This window comes from Melanerpes formicivorus, unplaced genomic scaffold (assembly GCF_026170545.1).
Source record: "Melanerpes formicivorus ecotype bairdi unplaced genomic scaffold, bMelFor1.0.p_v2 SCAF_4, whole genome shotgun sequence".
Classification (NCBI taxonomy): Eukaryota; Metazoa; Chordata; class Aves; order Piciformes; family Picidae; genus Melanerpes; species Melanerpes formicivorus.
The window spans coordinates 16,391,148-16,408,410 of record NW_027142356.1 but is presented as its reverse complement, the minus strand read 5'-3'; the positions used below and the strand labels follow the sequence as shown (position 1 = coordinate 16,408,410).

Here is a 17,263-nt window from a genome sequence, read left to right as displayed (position 1 = left end):
GGACAGGAACAGTTAAATCAAATCAGTGAGTATTGCTGTCTTAATTATGGAAAAGCCAATACGCTTACACAGCTTCAGGCAGTGTGACGAAGAGCCCCAGCAGAAGCCTTGGTTGTCACATGATGACTTACATTTCTGTGTAACTTCATAATAATAAGGTAGGCTTACTTGTCCTCAACTTGATGTGAAATAATAATACAAAGTATAACAGACTATGAAATGTTAGGAACCATTGTGGCAACCACGTCAGCCTGCAAACCCAGGCATTTCAGATTAACATTCTAGGCATTGCTAGCTTGAAAAACATGGCACAGGAGTCTAACATTTTGGATTGCACAGAAACTTTACATAAGGTATCTACAAGTTACTGCCACATACATTTTGTACAAGATATCTACAAGTTTCTGCCACTTACCAGTGGAATGTTGGTCAGGAAAACAAAACGAGTTAAAAGAGTGCATGTCAAAAGAATGCATAGTGCAAATATTTTATGCATACAAATGCTAAGCGCAGACTGGAGGTGAACTGGACAAAAACTGCAGAGTATTATCAGCTGCTGTTAAAGATGACACACCCTTAGGTTCTGAAGTTGCATGTTAAGACTAAGTGTTCCTACCTAAGAGCTCCTCAAGCACACCATGTAAATTGGAAGAGAAAAGGGTAACTGTACAAGATGCATGCTCTGAGCACACTGTTTACAAGCCAGCAGCACAAAACCTGATTTTTTTTTAAACATCTTTTAACTCTAAAGAGTAAAGGGAGTCATGCACACAAATCTCATTATTCTGAAAGCTGCTTTGAAACTTTAGCCCTTAGAGTCAAAATACCACAACGTATTCAGAAGTACAATTTCAAACAGTTGCAAATGCTTCTAACAATTAGCTAATTAAAAAAAAAAAAAAAAAGAAAAAAGAAAGAAAAAAGGGGGGAAGGATTTAAAAGGATTTAAAAGGAAAGAATTATGAGAATTATGGAGGAGTTACATGTTAAGAAGAAGGTAATTGAATGGGATTTAGGGGGTTCAGTAGGAAGTGAATGGGGCTAAGGCATTTGTAAGATTAGTTGAAGAAAACTCTGGTAAAACTAGAAGTAGGAAGTCAAATCCTTGGACAAATGAATATAGTTTATTTGATGTATTTAGAGCTGCATGATTTGTGCATACTCAGCATCTGGCCTGTGGAACTTAAGAATGATTGGGTAAAAATAGCAATGAAAGCTGATTAAAATGCAACCAGAAAAAGTCGTATGGACAAAATGTACTTCAATTTTCAGAGATTAAATACCCTGTCAAAGGTACTGAACAGGGGGGTGGGGAGGGTGGCTGTAGTTGGGTGTGATGAGAAAAGCTCTGGCATGCAAATAATATTAACTCTAATTAGTGCAGATACACCTGAAATTCTTGCAGGTTTTTTTCTATCTATAGAAAATGTATGGAAACACGCAAGTAAAGAGGTCATGTGTGCACATGTGTGTGTGCTTGAGGTCTCAACTTCTTCCAGGGTTTAGAAACTGTAAATACATGTACCATGTTGCAGTAACAGTCTGAACTGGTCTGTACTAAGCCCTGAGCAAACACAAGACAAGGATACACAACAGACAGTGCACACAGCAAAAAGACAGCAGAGAAAGATAAATAAAGAGCTGAACCAGGTCAATACAACAATACCCAAACTTTGTACTCCCTTACCAAGCCTACAGAGATCCTAAAATCTTTTTGTATTTTGCATATTTCAAAACCAGAAGGCAAGCAAATCTCTGTCCTGACATTAAGCAGACTCATTTCTAAGATGAATTTTATTTCATTTTCATTGCTTCAGTGAGCCAGTACCATGTTCAGAGCACCATCAGCATTGAGGAAGAATAGACAAGCACTGGGAGCTCCATGGCTGTAAAAATAAATACTGTCAGCAGGATACATAAAATATATTGAACTTGAAATGCATCATCACAGAAGAATGAGGAAAACCAGCTTAGCAAGTGCTAAGAATTTCTGTAAAGATCAGTTTGCATAATGCCATTCTTTCAACTGTGCCACTTTACTTAAAAAGTTGGACAGAACAGTTCTTCAGATCCAAGACACCCAGCAATTATGCCAAAATAAACAACAAATGCTCCATCCTCTTCACCTCATTACAAAAGTCATCAGGATGATGATCCCCAGAATCCCTGAGCTTATACTTGGTAGAAAGTCGGGTATGTTCAGACAGCTACGTGAAAATTCATCTTCTTGATTTCTGCTATTCCTTTAGAGTTCAGGTGTTGGTATATTTAATACAAGGACTGCTGTAAGGCATGTGCTGTTGTATGGTGGTGAGGAATCCCAAAGTCATAAGCTTGGGCAGAGTGAAGGTATTTGTTAAGGACTTTGCCCATCAGAAGTTCTTGAATCATGAGAACCATTTACTGGATGCATCTGCCTAGTCTTTGCCTTTTATACGAGGTTTTAGGATTCACCAGCAACAGACTAATATTACTGTAAAGTGCTGGAAGCTTCCTTGATCACTGTGAGAAGCTTTTCCCACCCCTGCCAGTAGAAGAAAGGAAAACTGCAACACCAGAAGCTTTAAAAAGTCTGGCTTTTTCTTAGTCTATGTGGTGAGTGTAAATGCTGATGCTATCACTGGTCCTCTCCATGTACTCCAGGGCAGGGTGAAACACTTGCCTTCACAATGTTGATTATTGTGGATAATTGAATTGAGATAATCATTTAACTATACCCAGATAACCAACCAAGAAAGTGGAAATCCTAGTATCAGTTTATACCATATAAAACAATCTTTCTCTCCTTTTTATTTTCTTTCTCTTTCAGGGAGAAGAAAGAATGACAGACTAACAAAAGGACAGTATCAGCAAATAAAGGATTTGGTGAAAGCTCTGAACGATCAGAGTGGACTCCCAGGAAGCAATTTCTGGGAGGCATGAAATGAACTGTTTTAAATTTTTTACAACAATTCAAGTTGGGCAGCCACTCATAAATACCTTGAAAGCTCCTTTTAAGATAATTGCATGCATTTTACATGCACTGTATCCACTTACTATTTCAGAGCGTGCAAGTTATATCAATCGCTTTTGCCCAACTTAATAGTGCACCTCTGTCTGGATTGCAAAGCAGTAACTACTTGTTTAATTAACTTCTGTAGGTATTACAAGGAAAATTATGACTAATAGAGTCTACAATCCAGATTCTTGAATGTAGGGAATTGATATAGCAAGACATACAGCCAGAAACATGGGCCATGATGATAAAGATGAGAGTCCCTCTCCCATGATGAAGTCCAATATCATAATAGGGGACTTGAGTAGAAGAGGGATAGGAATTGTGACAGTTTAAACTAACTTGATATATTATGAACATCAGCAACCTGCGTGCATTTTTTTACCCTGTCAATGACATTATTTTCTTACCTATCTGGGAGTTGATCCTAAAACACTAAGCACAAGACAGTGGGATTTGGCACGTTCACAGCGTTGTCTATAGAATGCAATACAGCTATATGTACTTTTGCTGCTGGTAAACTCATTCTACATTCAAGAACTTTCCTGCTTCTAATGTGAGTGAAAACACAAGATGACTTCTCAAACACAGCGTGTAGACATGAGGCATGTTAATGCAGGTATCAACTGACCACAAACTTGAAAGGCAGGTAAATCTTAACTCAGGCAAAACTCATGGTTGATACTGATTTTACTGTTTCTCAAATTAAATTTTAAAAATATGTTTTTCAGTATAGATATTTTAATGTGTTGGTATCAAGCACTTAAGAATGGCATTTTCTTTAGTAATCAACTCACATAGAAGAGGGAAACAAGTATGTGAAAAATCTGCATCTTATTTACATGTGTAATGTTACATGATTCTGAAGGTATCAGTAGAAGCATTTTAATGAGAGTTTTGACAACAGTGCAGTAACCAGATGCAGTGAAAATGCTTTTGATGTTTAATTAAAGCACATTGTAATGACATAATTTAAAAAGCTGAGGGTGGGGTTAAAAAAAACATACCTCACCCACTATAAAAATGTCTGTGCTGTTCTTGGCCTGTGTTTTAAAGAGCATACTAATAGATTCCCAGATACTTGTTCTGCAAGTAGTAAGTTGTCTTGTCATCCACTGTGTTATCATCAGCTATAAAAAAAAATCATCTGGCTCTATGCATACTAGATGAATACATGTTTATAGGTCATTGAGTTAAAAAGCCACAATACTTTGTTCTCAGGATTCAGAAGTGGTACTGCTTGAAACAACCAGCATCTGGCATAATTGCATATGTATTTCGCAATGCTATTTAGTACTCTATTTTAGTACTGTGCTCCTGTGCATCACCATTGTCAGACACAGAGTATGGATGCAGCGTATCCTTTCTTCAGTAAGAGTGATGGGCTATTTTTCAGTGGTCACCACTAAAAAATGAGCTCCACAGTGACAGCTCATCTTGATTTAAGCATGACACCAGGATCAAGAATGTCTTTGCAAGCTCTCAGTGTAATGCTTGTAAGGACCATGTAAGACTGGAGACTGCGCTTAAAGTGCACAGTTCATACCCTTAACTTCCCCCAATCTACAACAGGCAGGAAACAGGTGGATTTCTTATTTTATTTTGCACATCTCCTCTACTTTCTGATCTTAGCTTGATTAAATGCTTCATAGTCACATTTACCTTAGGAAAAAAAAATAAATTTGGTTTTATTGAACTGAGACATCAAATTTAATGTTGAGAAGGCCATAGCTAGTAAATTTTATCCTAAATGCAATTGCCAGTGAGATCTTGACTTTGTTTAAATCAGTGGTAACATTCCACTAATTTAAAGGGAAGGTGTTCACCCCTACTAAATACTTTATAGCCTAAGGGCTCTAAAAGTTGTTGCATAAAAATTACGTAATATGATGATGGAAGAAAATATTCCCATTTGCCTTTAGGGAAGGGAAATTCTTCACCTATGGTAAAAATCTTTGCTGCCAGGTTTCTGTAGGAGAAGCTGTCAGAGGTAATCCAGCAGTGATGGAATATTCTGGGATTAATTAGACATGGCCTAGATACACACCAGTGAATATCAGAGCTGACCTAAATGTTGCAAAGAACTTTGCTTCTATCTCCTTTTTTCTGTTAATCAACTCTGACACTAAAGGCTTAGCAGGGCACATTTGAAGAGAGAATTTGAATCTAAGCCCAAAAGAGAAGTAAATTGTTTTCATATTATAAGCCTTCTTATTCAAATCTAGAATATATTGAAGAAATGTTTCAGCTTCCTGTATCTTGTAGGTTAGTAAGAAGTCAACAAGGTTTTCAAGTAGTTTATCAAGAGTCTACAAAAGCCCTGCTGTGGATCACCATGCTTTGATATAATATGAAGCTTTCCTGTTACTTCTCCTTTGTCCCAAAGCACCATTTCGGGGGGGGAGGGAGAAAAAAATCAATAAATTATGCAGATGCTGTGTTGATTTTTACATATATAAAAATAAGTTGTTGATAGTAAATGAGGAATGGAATAAACTTCAGTTTAGTCCAAGGTGTAGAGGAGTAGCTTTCACTATTCAAATAGTCAGTGAATGGGAATAAGAATAAACCATCACTCTCAGTTTAATTTGCAATAATGTTAATTGGAATAGTCTTCTTCTCTGTAAGTATGCATTTGAAGTTGCACACAGTTAAATAATTTCTTTCTGTTTTAAGGACAAAACTCTAAATTGGTGTTTCTCACTTACTCTGTAACCTCCAATTAACTTGTAAACCTAAAGGATGTCCCTGAATTTATCAAAATTTTGAGAACAAAGATTTACCAGTATTACAATAAAAGTATAATCTAGAGATCTGCTTACTGCTAATTGCATGCACTTGGGAATTTTATAAAATTTTTGGTTTAATTGGAATACTCAGCCAACTAGTTTTTAAGTAATTATAGATTAGAAAGAGGGGGTTGAATGGCAGTGACTTGAAAGATCTGGAAAACCACAGTATTTGAAGATGGATGAGATCCTGCCATTGTCACTATTACTTGTCACAGGTGACTAAAAAGCTGTGGAGTTCAGCTTGCCAAGATGATGACTTTATTATAGTTCTTCACCTTTATTTCAAAGTCTTTTTGACAGGTCTAGGAGATTTTTCTCTGAAGTCAGCTGTTTCATGCTTTTGTGTTTTGGGACAATTTTTGCTTTAGCTTTCAGTTTTGGAAAGGATAAAAAGCAAACCAAACCAAATCTACACCTGAGCTAAAATTGTACAAGCTGGAAATAGCTCAATTCATAGCAAGTAAGGATGTCTGTATGTAGCTTTGGACCTGAGAAAAAGGAAGAAACTTCCACAAAATTACACAATTGCATGTTGTGAAATATAGTTTGATATGATTATATTTAGGTAAAAGACTTGAATGTGTTCAGTGTTATGATCCAACAGCTGCTATTGCCTGCTATTCCACAAACAATTCACACAAAACATGACTTTTATAACAATGAATTACTAATAATTTAATTGAATTACTAATCAATAGAACTTGGTGTCAGATGATACATAATAGAAATAATCTATTGTTTAAGAATTTCTGTCCAAATAGCAGCTCAGTAAGAAAACAGGCTACTCAGGACCCTGGCATTGGTTCTCAGCCACTGGTAATATCCAACTTACAGCTGATGAAATCTGCAAGGAAATAAGAAAGCTCAGAGCAGTCTATCAATGCTTTCATGATCCATTGCTAAGACTCTCAGCTCCCAGTTATCAAATTGTGATGGAGGCTCTGTACTGCAAACTGTAAATGACTAATGGCAATATTCTTGCTGTTGTTTTCTGCTGCAGACCTCTTCTCCATTCCCCAAGCATTCAAGGAACGCAGTCTGAAAATCAGAGTCCAGCTGATCTCTATGCTGTTACTCAGTTTCTATTCAGTGTTAATGCATAAACCTATCTACTAGACTAGATTTTCCAATAATTATTAATCAACCTTTTATGTATTAATATGAGGCAGATGACACTTTCTGAAATAGTACTTTGCTTCCTCACCCTGTGACTAACTTAAGAAACAACAAAAGATACTTAAGGGACTAGTAACTGTTGCATGTCCATGTTTTTCTATATAACAACATTCAAGCATCTTTTTGTCTATGAAGCTTCATGGGGCTTTATCTTGTTCAGATTTGACAAGTTGGCTTTACTGAATTTATCCAATGCTTTTCAAATTTTTATTATCTGTCCAGTTCTGAGCCCCTCAATTTAAGAAGGACATTGAGACTCTTGAACATGTCCAGGTGAGAGGCCTCACGCACAAGCCCTATGAGGATAGGCTGAGAGAGCTGGGGTTGTTTAGCCTGGAGGAGGCTCAGGGGTGACCTCATTGCCCTCTACAACTACCTGAAGGGTGGTTGTAGCTAGATGGGGGTTGGTCTCTTCTCCCAGGCAACCAGCATCAGAATAGGAGGACAGTCTCTCAAACTGTGCCAGGGGAGGTTTAGGCTTGAGGTGAGGAGAAAGTTCTTCACAGAAAGAGTTGTTGGCCATTGGAATGTACTGCCCAGGGAGGTGGTGGAGTCAACATCCCTGGAGGTATTCAAAAAAGGATTTGATGTGGCATTTGAAGCCATGGTTTAGTAGTCATGAGGTGTTGGGTGACAGGTTGGACTTGATGATCTCTGAGGTCTTTTCCAACCTTACTGATTCTATGATTCTATGATTATCTTCAGTAGTTAGCCTTTGTTTATTTTTGATTAACAGAATATATCCTGAAGAAGATGATGCCAAACTTACAGCAAATATAGCAGGGATGATGCTGACTCAATAATACTCATTCCTAGTTGTTACACTATCAATATTCATCTTTAAATAGTAAGAGCCTACCAAAATATGAAAACCTAATTAGTTTATAGTTGTAAAACATTCCATTTTGTACCTTGAATACACTGTGAATCTTGTTCAGGCTGACAATTTCATCCAATTAATTCCATTAATTTACTATATTTAAAAAGCTTTTTGGAAAAGGAAACTGGCATCTGAAATGTGGGTGTTTATACTGTTCATTTTTTTTCAGCACAATAGAAATTTCAGCAACCAATTTCAATTTTCTCTGCCCTAGATTCAGGAAATAATGTGAGTTAATTTCTGTTCATAGTGCTCAGAAATGTGACACCTTGGAAAAAGAGATCTTCTGGACAAGAGAAATATGACTACTTACACTTACTTCTGACTCAAAATACAGGTAAAAGTTCCTAAAAAATAATTTAAAGTATGTATTTTACATTTAAGATAGGAAACCCATGCTTAGAATCATTCCAATTCTCATCAAACTTAAATGAAACGCCCATATAGCAGATCATCCTATCCACTATTTTAACAAGTTCTAAATCTGTCAAGGATTGTCAACACTCATCATAGCAGGACTATTTTGAGGACATGCAAATTGGAAATAAGACAAATATCTCCAGATATAATCAGTATTAATAATACAACATTGTCCATAACCATTGATTGGTACTCAATATCAAACAGGGCATAAAAAACCCAAAACAAAACCCATAGAATTTTTACATTTCTGTTCTCAGGACAGAGACAGAATTCAAAACAGTACAAAATAATGAACTTGCTTACTGTTGTGTGGGAAAACGGAAGAGGAGCTAGAGGTGATATAGCAGGAGAACTGACTAAGTAGGCATGACAGGAGGATGTGGGCTATATGTAAGGACAGGATCTTCATAACATGTTCATAATTAAAGTGACAGGAAAAGCAAAAAAGGCAAACTAAACTCTGCTGAAAGTATTCATCCAAATCCATTCAAATACTGATGGATAATTTATGGTAGGACAAACATTGCTAAACCTGTGGCTTAAAAAAACCAACAGGTAAATGAGAATTACAGGAAGAATGGTAGAAAACACTAGTGATTGTGAACATAAAGCAACGAAGATGAAGCTCATCTGAGTCTAATTTGCAAAACAAGGTATTAAGTATTGTCATGAGCTATTTATCTAATTAAAGTACTTTTAAAACAATCACAGGAATTAAGAATTTTCAATCCTGTAATTCAGTTTCTTTTTATCAACTCTGAGCTTAAATATCCACACATTATAAATATTTAGGACACAGATTTAGTTCCATCATAGTATATGGCAGACTCTGCCAGTCTAGATTATTTCAAGCAGCAACCACCTCATTAATCCAGAATCTCACTGCAAATCCCTCAATGCTGTGGATGTCAGAAGGGAGTATGAACCTAACAGGTAGATCTGGCCATGCTTCTCCAGCCACACACTAGGTTTCTACTTTCTCATGTGTAAACTAGGGAAAGAGTGTCATGTATTACACCTGGACACTCCAAGACTCATATGCAGCACTATTAGATCTACTGTAGTGGTAATACACTCACAAGTTTTCCGTAAGTGTCAGTCCATGGCCAGCTCACCTTAGATCCAAAAGAGCAGTATGGAAAACGGCATAAGCTTTGTTCAGAGATGACCACTTAAATGCAAATTACCTTAGAAGTGCTAACAGTGGAGTAGAGAAGGTCAGAAATTCATGGGAGCAGAGGTGGTTGATTGTATTGAGGGTGTTCAGCTTAGGAAAGCAAATTACTGCCTGCCAGCTGGCATTTTCCAGCACTTTTTTCTTCAATCAAAGCATGGCCAAGTTTGCCATTGCACGAAGCCTAAAGTATATCATATGGTGAAGCAATGTACTAAATAAAGTGTCGGTACTTAAGTTTGGAAACTTCTGAGGAAACTGAAATTGCTTGAGGTCTACAAGCCATCGCTAATTTCAAGGAACCTGTTTACATGAAAAAAACCTCCACACTTCGGCCTTGTACTCACTGCACTCATTAGAAAGTGGTTTCTGTCTTGCAGATTTTACAAAATAGACCTATGTGTTGTCAGGATAAAAATTGAGTATGAGAAAAATGAGGGGGTTTATGTACAGTGAAGCATTTAGAGCATCTTGTATTATAGAACTTTGTATTACATGACTTGCTAGGTATAAAAGTTTACAGGAATTGCCTTTCAAATAATGCATTAACGAAGAAGCAGAGTGCTTTATTGTGGCTGAATAGTCAGGACAAGAGTTGAGAGGCATATCCAGAACCTGACATTTCTCCAGTGTGAGTAACTGCATGAGATTTTGACATTTGCTAGTGACCCTGCTCTAGACACCATCCCCCAAATCCCCAGCAATAAAGCATCTGCATGGCTTAGGGGATTGGTAATCGGATACTTCACCTCCAGGTCATAGCAGGTCTCTGGTTCAAGAGCAGCAAGGCTTTGCAATTACTTAAAACACCACTGGATATTTATTTGGAGGCATAGGGAGAAGATATGATTTCTGCACAGCAATCAGTAGACCTGTCCACATATAGATAAAAACATTATGGCAGTTGCCAGTCAGTTAGAAATGTTTTAAAGACAGAACATCAGCCTAATAGAGGTTGATTAACTTCTTAATAACAGTCAAGATTGTGTCTTGGTTTAGTGCTGGCTGAGTAATAAAAGCATTATGGTTTGTACTGTATTTTGCAACTAAGAGAAGCAAAAATTCATGTTTAACTCTCATTCTCCCCCTTTCCAGGTTGTAGAAGACTTTTAAAAGTGATTTTGAATGTTACTGGAGACAATCCAAAGACAACTTCAATTTAAATTTTCTGTCTTAGCCAGAATGACTTCAGCAAGAATGAAAATATGTTTTGCAGGCCTTTTAAGTCACTTTCTTACATAAGGAAAACTGTAAGTGCAGTATCTGAAAATTCAGCATGTCTTTAATGAGGATAAAACTGGGGAAAAAATATATCAAGGTCAGTGTTAACCTGATACTTCTGGAGTCAGACTGCATGGCCTGTGTGGGAAAAACAGGTGGATGATGCTCCCTGTTATGGAGGGACCAGGCCATGTAGGTGTAAAACAGAAACATGCTGCCTTCTCCAATACACTATCAGTGACAGTTCCAGAAGAGAGAGGGGCTGGCTGGCATGTCCATTAGCCCGTACTGCCTCCCAGTGGGCATCAATTACTTCTCTTTGGGGGAAAAGGCAAGGCTTTTTAAAATTCCTGGTACAGAAGCCACTGTCCTAGGACAACAGGGTAATTCATTGACAGTGAGACCTGGTGTCTAAAAGACAACAAAACTCTTGGTCACCTTACAGTGTGTCTCTGTGACCACAACAGATGCATGGCTTGCCCATAGGTTTCTGCAGAATGTAACTCTGCATTTTAAAAAAAAAAATGTTTCAGTGGGCAGCCTTACAAATGTGAATTCATGTAGTATCAACTTGCACACAGAGGACTCTGTCCCTGTCACTCTCAGCTTTGACAAGCAACAGCAAAGCCATATCACATCACATGGCTGTGGCCAGCTTTACAATCTCTTCTGTGCAGTGCTAAGAGTAACTTCTTTTTTCTTTTCACTCTTCTTCACAGGGTTCAGACCACCAGCAGAGGACAAAGGGATACCAAAAATGGTGAATAAAATGAGGAAAGAGCGCCTTTTGCTGCAGTAAGGTCTGTGGAGAACAGTGAAAGAACTGTGGGGAGCATTTCCGTACCTCTGTAGCAGCTTAGAGAGCTTCACAGTTTGTAGCCCCAACCTGACTTTCCTAACAGGCTCAGCAAACCAAGGAATCTGTTCAGAGCCAGGCACCTCAACTCTGTGCCTTCCCCAGCAAAAACCTACAATCCCTTCCAGCCCTGTGCAGGTGCTGTTATCAGCCTGAAAAGTCACATAAACCTTTGTGGTGGAATCTTTGTGTGGTTACTGCAACCACAAAAAGGGAGAGGGCTTTTGGGGAAAACACTTCTGGAGACCTCTGGAAGTCACAGGGCTGTGCAAACACTTGGAAGGCTTAGAGCTGTTGTCCATGCTTTAAACATCGTATTTGTCTATGTCTCATCTTACAGAATAGAGGGAAAAAAAATCACATGGTACTATAGCACAAGTTACATGAATAAACAAAGAGTTCTATGTTTAGGTGTGTCCAACTACAAAGGTCATTTAGGTGTGGGTTGTTTTTTTTTCTCCAGAGTGATCCTGTTCAGGGTTTAATATCCTGCTTTATTTCAACAGTGCTTATCACTGAAAGTTAATGTTCAGGATCCTTGGATCCGATATCCTCCCACCACACACAAGATACAGAGCTGAAATACGTCAAAGCAAGCAGATGGTCTTGAATACATAGGAAAGGCAAAAGCATTACATTGCAAGTATTGTTCTTGCATCGTTGCCTTGTGGAGAGCTCACATTAGGTTCGTGTGTGTGTGCATTTGAGACTCATTCAAAGGAAGAAATAGGATGTCTAACTCTTAGTGCAGAAAATTAGTTCCAAAATACACAAGATAAGGGTTGATAACATCTCTTAAATCTCCTTCTTAATCTGCTGCCCTCAAGAAAAATCTGTTGACTTTACAATAGTACTCTTCCCGGGCTGCATACAGTAATTAATGGGCCTGTGGTACCCTAGTACTATGACAATCATTAAAGTTTAGCGTTTGTACCTTAATTTTTATCAAGTCGGTGCCCGAGCGGGGTTGCCCACCCACCTGAGCCAAACCCCCACTCGAGCTCGCCCATTCCTTCCCATTTCCCAGGTGGGGTGCAGGCGCGGTTAACCTCAACAGCAACCTGGGGTGCAGCAGGTGCAGCGAGAGCACACGCCTGACTGAGGCCGAAGCCGGGCTCGGTGCGAGGCGCCCCCACCCCGGTGCGAGGCGGCCACGTGGAACGGCGGCTCCCGCGGCGGCTACTTCCTGCTCCGCATCACCCCGGCCGCTGCGCCCAGCGGGGAGGCGGGCAGGGAGACAGGCACGGCAGCCCGCACCGGTGGAGCCTACTGGGGAGGAGAGGGGAAGTAGAGGAGGTGGGTGGAGGGAGAGCAGGGCGAGGGAAGGTTAAAAAAAAAAAAAAAAGGAAAGAAAGAAAAGGAAGGAAAAAAAAAAAAAAAGGGAGGTGGATTTAAAAAAAAAAAAAAAAAGTTTGTACGTGCGGCGGCGGAGGGGGAAAAACCTCTGCAGGCGGGCGGCTGCCGGAGAGCAGCGGCAGCCGGGGAGGAGGAGGAGGAGAGGAGGCGACAGCGGGGCAGTGCTGGGCCGGGCGGGGGGCGGAAGGCCGCCGGTGCGCGGGGCCAGGCGCTGCGTGCGCGGCGGCGGGAGGGAGAGGGCGGGCAGGCTGGAGGATGCGGCTGAAGCTGGGCTTCCTGCTGCGCGCCGTGCTGCTGGCGGGCAGCTTCTTGGGGCTGCTGCTACTCTGGTCCTCGCTGTCGCCCCGCACCGAGGAGCCGGCTCCCCCGGGACGGACGCGGGTGAGTGTGCGGCGGCGCTGCGTGGCGGGGCGGGCGGGACGGAGGCTGGTGGCGGGGCCGCCGCCCGGGATGTGACCGGCTGCGGGCGGGGGGCGGCTGCCCGGGCTGCGGCCTGCGGCGCCTACAGGCCCGAGAGGGGAGAGCGGAGCGGCGGAGCCGGCTGTAGGTCTTCCCTGGATCCAGCGGCCCGCCGCCGGCGTGGGGCTACTCGCGCCGGGCTACGATGGGCCCCGGGGGCCAGGCCGGCTGGGTGTCCGGTCCGCGCCGCCCCACCCGGTGTGGGGCCGCCGCAGCACCCCCGCCTGCTAGGGGCCGGGCCGGCAGCGCGCCGCCGGCATGGTGGTCTGGGCAGTGCCCCGTCGGGGCCCTTACCCGGGACTCCCCCGCCGGCGATTCCGTGGGCACCCAGACCGCCTGGTTCTGTCTCTCCCGTCGGGGGTTTTCCCATCCCTAAAATAACTGCTACGTAACTATCCTACAAAGGTCTGCCCCAGAGCTTCAACAAAGGGTGCAGGTGCCCCCCTCTCCCACTTGCCCTGCTGCCGTGGATCGGCCTTCTGACGTTTTACTAACCGGCTGGTTTTATCAAGGAGAAACGGCAGATAGGTAATTTAAGAACAGCGCCAGGGAAGGCAAAAGGCGTTGGACTGATCGTGCTGGCTGTGCAGATCTCTCAGTCCGAAATAGTAGAGCGAACTGTGAGGTACAGAGTGCAGTGATTCGGCTGAAAGGGACTGTCATCTTGAGAAATGTTTCAGGAGGTCACATTAATCTGTAGTGCAAGACTTGCCATAGCCTTGTGTTAATCAGGTGAGAATAATCTGACCCCTTGACACCAGGGGCTCAGAAGGAGTCACAGTGCTTTTTGCCTTTTCCTCAGGTATTTTAGAACTGTGGAACGCATCTCGACTTAATGAGATCTGCTTGAAGTAAGATTAGTCAAGATTATTTTAATCTTGATGAAGTCATATTTTTTTATGTTAAATATGATGTGTTAGCTAATGAAGTTGGCCCTTTTTAGTGGGCTGCTTTGAATAATTATTGAAGGCAAGCAGGCTGACAGAACTCTTGATTTTGAAAACTGGAAATGACTTTGGATTCCTTGAGCAGATGCTCTGTCTTCTGAGGCTTTTACAGTTTACTGTATCTTGGCAGTTACTGCTGAGATAATAGGCCATAGGGGTTCTTTTGGAGACACACAGTTTAAGTGATGAAGTTTCTGTAGTCTGTTCTTCTAGACACAACATGGACTTTTCTGTGTACAGAGAAATCTTTGGGATTTTTATTAGCATACTTCCCAAGAAAATGTCAGGCAGTAAATGTTTTGTGTCAGAACCAGTCCATTTACTTTTCCTGCTTAGGAAAGCATAACAGATCTGTAAAGTGACATCCTCTGAAAAAAAAAATAGTTGTGGTTATATTGCTGTGTAGTGCAGTGACCATCTTCATGAGATTATTCTGAGGTAACAACTGAAATATTGCAGTCTTGTAGTGTGTGTACTCTAAGTAGTTCATTTGGATGCTGTAATGAATTATGCTGTTCTTTCTCATGAGTCTGAAGGGGTTCGCACAGAAACTTCTGAACCCTGATACCTGCCTCCATTCACATATGAGGTCTAATTCAGAAATCTTTCTTAGCTGATGTACATGGCAGTAAGAGTCAGAAGAGTTGGTACATTCTGGCCCCTGATAAAACAGCATTCTGTCTTGGTTACACCTGCCTTGACTGGAGGAGGAAATAACTGTTACAGTCAACTCAGGAAATAATTCAAGTCTTTGTCAGGAACAAATGCAATTATATTAAGCAAACACTGTCAAAGTCGTAATCTAAACAGAATATCTGGTTCATTAGCTAGATCAGATGTTTACTTGTCATGATATATATCAGAGCGGGTAACACATGCTGCTGCTTCATCGTTTTCTGGGAAATGGTATTGTTGCTACCAAATTCATGTTTTGATTGGAGCTGCTTTCCTCTTTAGAAGCTGCTAAGGTGAGGAATACTAGTTAAACAGTAGGGAGTAAACTCGCTACTAGCAGTGCTTTGGCGTATTTCTGGGACACTGGCAGTGCATCCTGCTAGGTGAGGCAGTGCTGACTCCATGAGGTGGGCTTGTATCATGGGGTACTCTACCTGCAACACTTGAGAACAGGTTGTGTGTTGGTGCAGTTTCAGCATGTAGGAGCTAGGAGATTATCATAACTGCTTTTCTGAAACACACTGATCTGCTCTTCATTTAGTCCTAGAAACGTGTTGTGTTTGCTCAGTTGTTAGTTGCTAAAGTTTGGTAAACTAAAGATAATAGAGTAATTCTTCTTCCTATGCAACACCCTCCTTCCTGGGCTTGTTCTGAAGGCTCTAGCCAGCAAACATAAAACTTCTCCTCAAACAATAGCAGCTGAAAATAGATTTTAACATTTTATAGCTACCCCAGGCAATACCCTTTCCCTTTCTGCACTGTAAGCCTGGGCACTTTTTAATAACATCAAGGCATTAAAGAAGCAAAAATGAAAAGTTATGCTGCATTGTTCTTTTTATATTTATAACCTTGAGTCTTTTCTTGCTTACAGCAGCAAAGAATAGGTAAACTGAAAATCTTTCAACAGTGTTACAACTACGTGTGTTCTCCCTTCAGGTATTATAATTATTGTGTTTTTTTCTGCAGATACTAAAAGACCTCAGATCTTTTGGGAAGGCCAGATAATTCATGTACAGATAGTTTAAAAAAAAAAGTGAAAGTGGAGAAGTGGCTATTTAGGAAGGAAATGGGAGAACACAGTTGAAGAGAAGATCTTCCTTTCTGAGAGACTATAACAGATGTATATGTTAACAGAAAGCACATTCAGAAGTTGTGGGAGCAAGGCTCTTTGACTAACTCAACTGTGGAACTTTGTTTATGCATGACAACAGTTTAAGAGAAAGTGCTTGCAGGATTCAGGTGAAGAGATCAAGTATTTACTTGAAATATCCAAACAGAGTTAAAATAATCTTTATCCTAAAGAGCATTTAGTTTCTAGTCTAAACCAAATAGAAACAATGACTATACAGTAAAGGCTGTCCTCACAGTCTTTGAAAGTCTGTCTGGTTTTGTATAAGTAAGGATTATAAAGGTACCAACGATTTATCTAGGGACACTCATGATTATGGCTATGAGTTTGCTGATGACACAAATCTGGGTGGAGTGGCTGACATACCAGAAGGCTGTGCTGCCTTTCAGTGGCTCCTGGAGAGTTGGACAGGGAGAAATTCAATTAAATACAATAAGGGCAAATGTAGAATCTTGCATCTAGGAGAGAACAACCCCATGTACTAGTGTAGGTTAGAGACTGACCTGTTGGAGAGTAGCACAGTGGAGAGGGACCTGGCAGTCCTGATGGACAACAGGATGACCGTGAGGCAGCAATGTGCCCTTGTGGTCAAGAAGGCCAATGGTATCCTGGGGTGTATTAGAAGGGGTGTGGTTAGGAGGTCAAGAGAGGTTCTCTTCCCGCTCTACTCTGCACTGGTGAGACCACATCTAGAATACTGTGTCCAGTTCTGGGCCCTTCGGTTCAAGAAGGATAGGGAACTGCTTTAAAGAGTCTAGCACAGAGCCACAAAGATGATTAAGGGCATGGAACATCTTCCTTGTGAGGAAAAGCTGAGGGAGATGGGTCTCTTTAGCTTGGAGGAGACTGAGGGGTGACCTCATTAATGTTTATGAATATGTGAAGGGGAGTGTTAGGAGGATGGAGCCAGGCTCTCCTCAGAGATGTCAAAGGATAGGACATGGGGCAATGGGTGTAAGCTGGAGCATAGGAGATTCCAAGTAAACATAAAGAAAAGCTTTTTCACTATGAGTGACAAAACACTGGAACAGGCTGCCCAGAGAGGTTGTGGAGTCTCCTTCTCTGGAGACATTCAGAGGTCACCTGGACATGTTCCTGTGTGATCTGGTATAGGTAATCCTGCTCTGGCAGGGAGGTTGGACCAGATGATCTTTCAAGGTCCCCGCCAACCCCTAATGTT

At 41.1% G+C, this 17,263-nt stretch overlaps 1 protein-coding gene across 2 annotated transcripts in view; it reads left to right on the top strand.

The window, feature by feature from the left end:
- The first annotated feature begins 12,831 nt into the window (after positions 1–12,831).
- Positions 12,832–17,263, top strand: part of GALNT7 (polypeptide N-acetylgalactosaminyltransferase 7) — a 67,660-nt gene continuing 63,228 nt past the window's right edge. The window contains exon 1 of one of the 2 annotated variants that reach the window (XM_068137078.1): positions 12,832–13,254. In XM_068137078.1, the coding sequence (XP_067993179.1) occupies positions 13,129–13,254 (126 nt within the window). In that variant the 5' untranslated portion in view covers positions 12,832–13,128. The remainder of the gene's footprint in view (positions 13,255–17,263) is intronic. The other variant, XM_068137077.1, reaches the window with a different exon arrangement.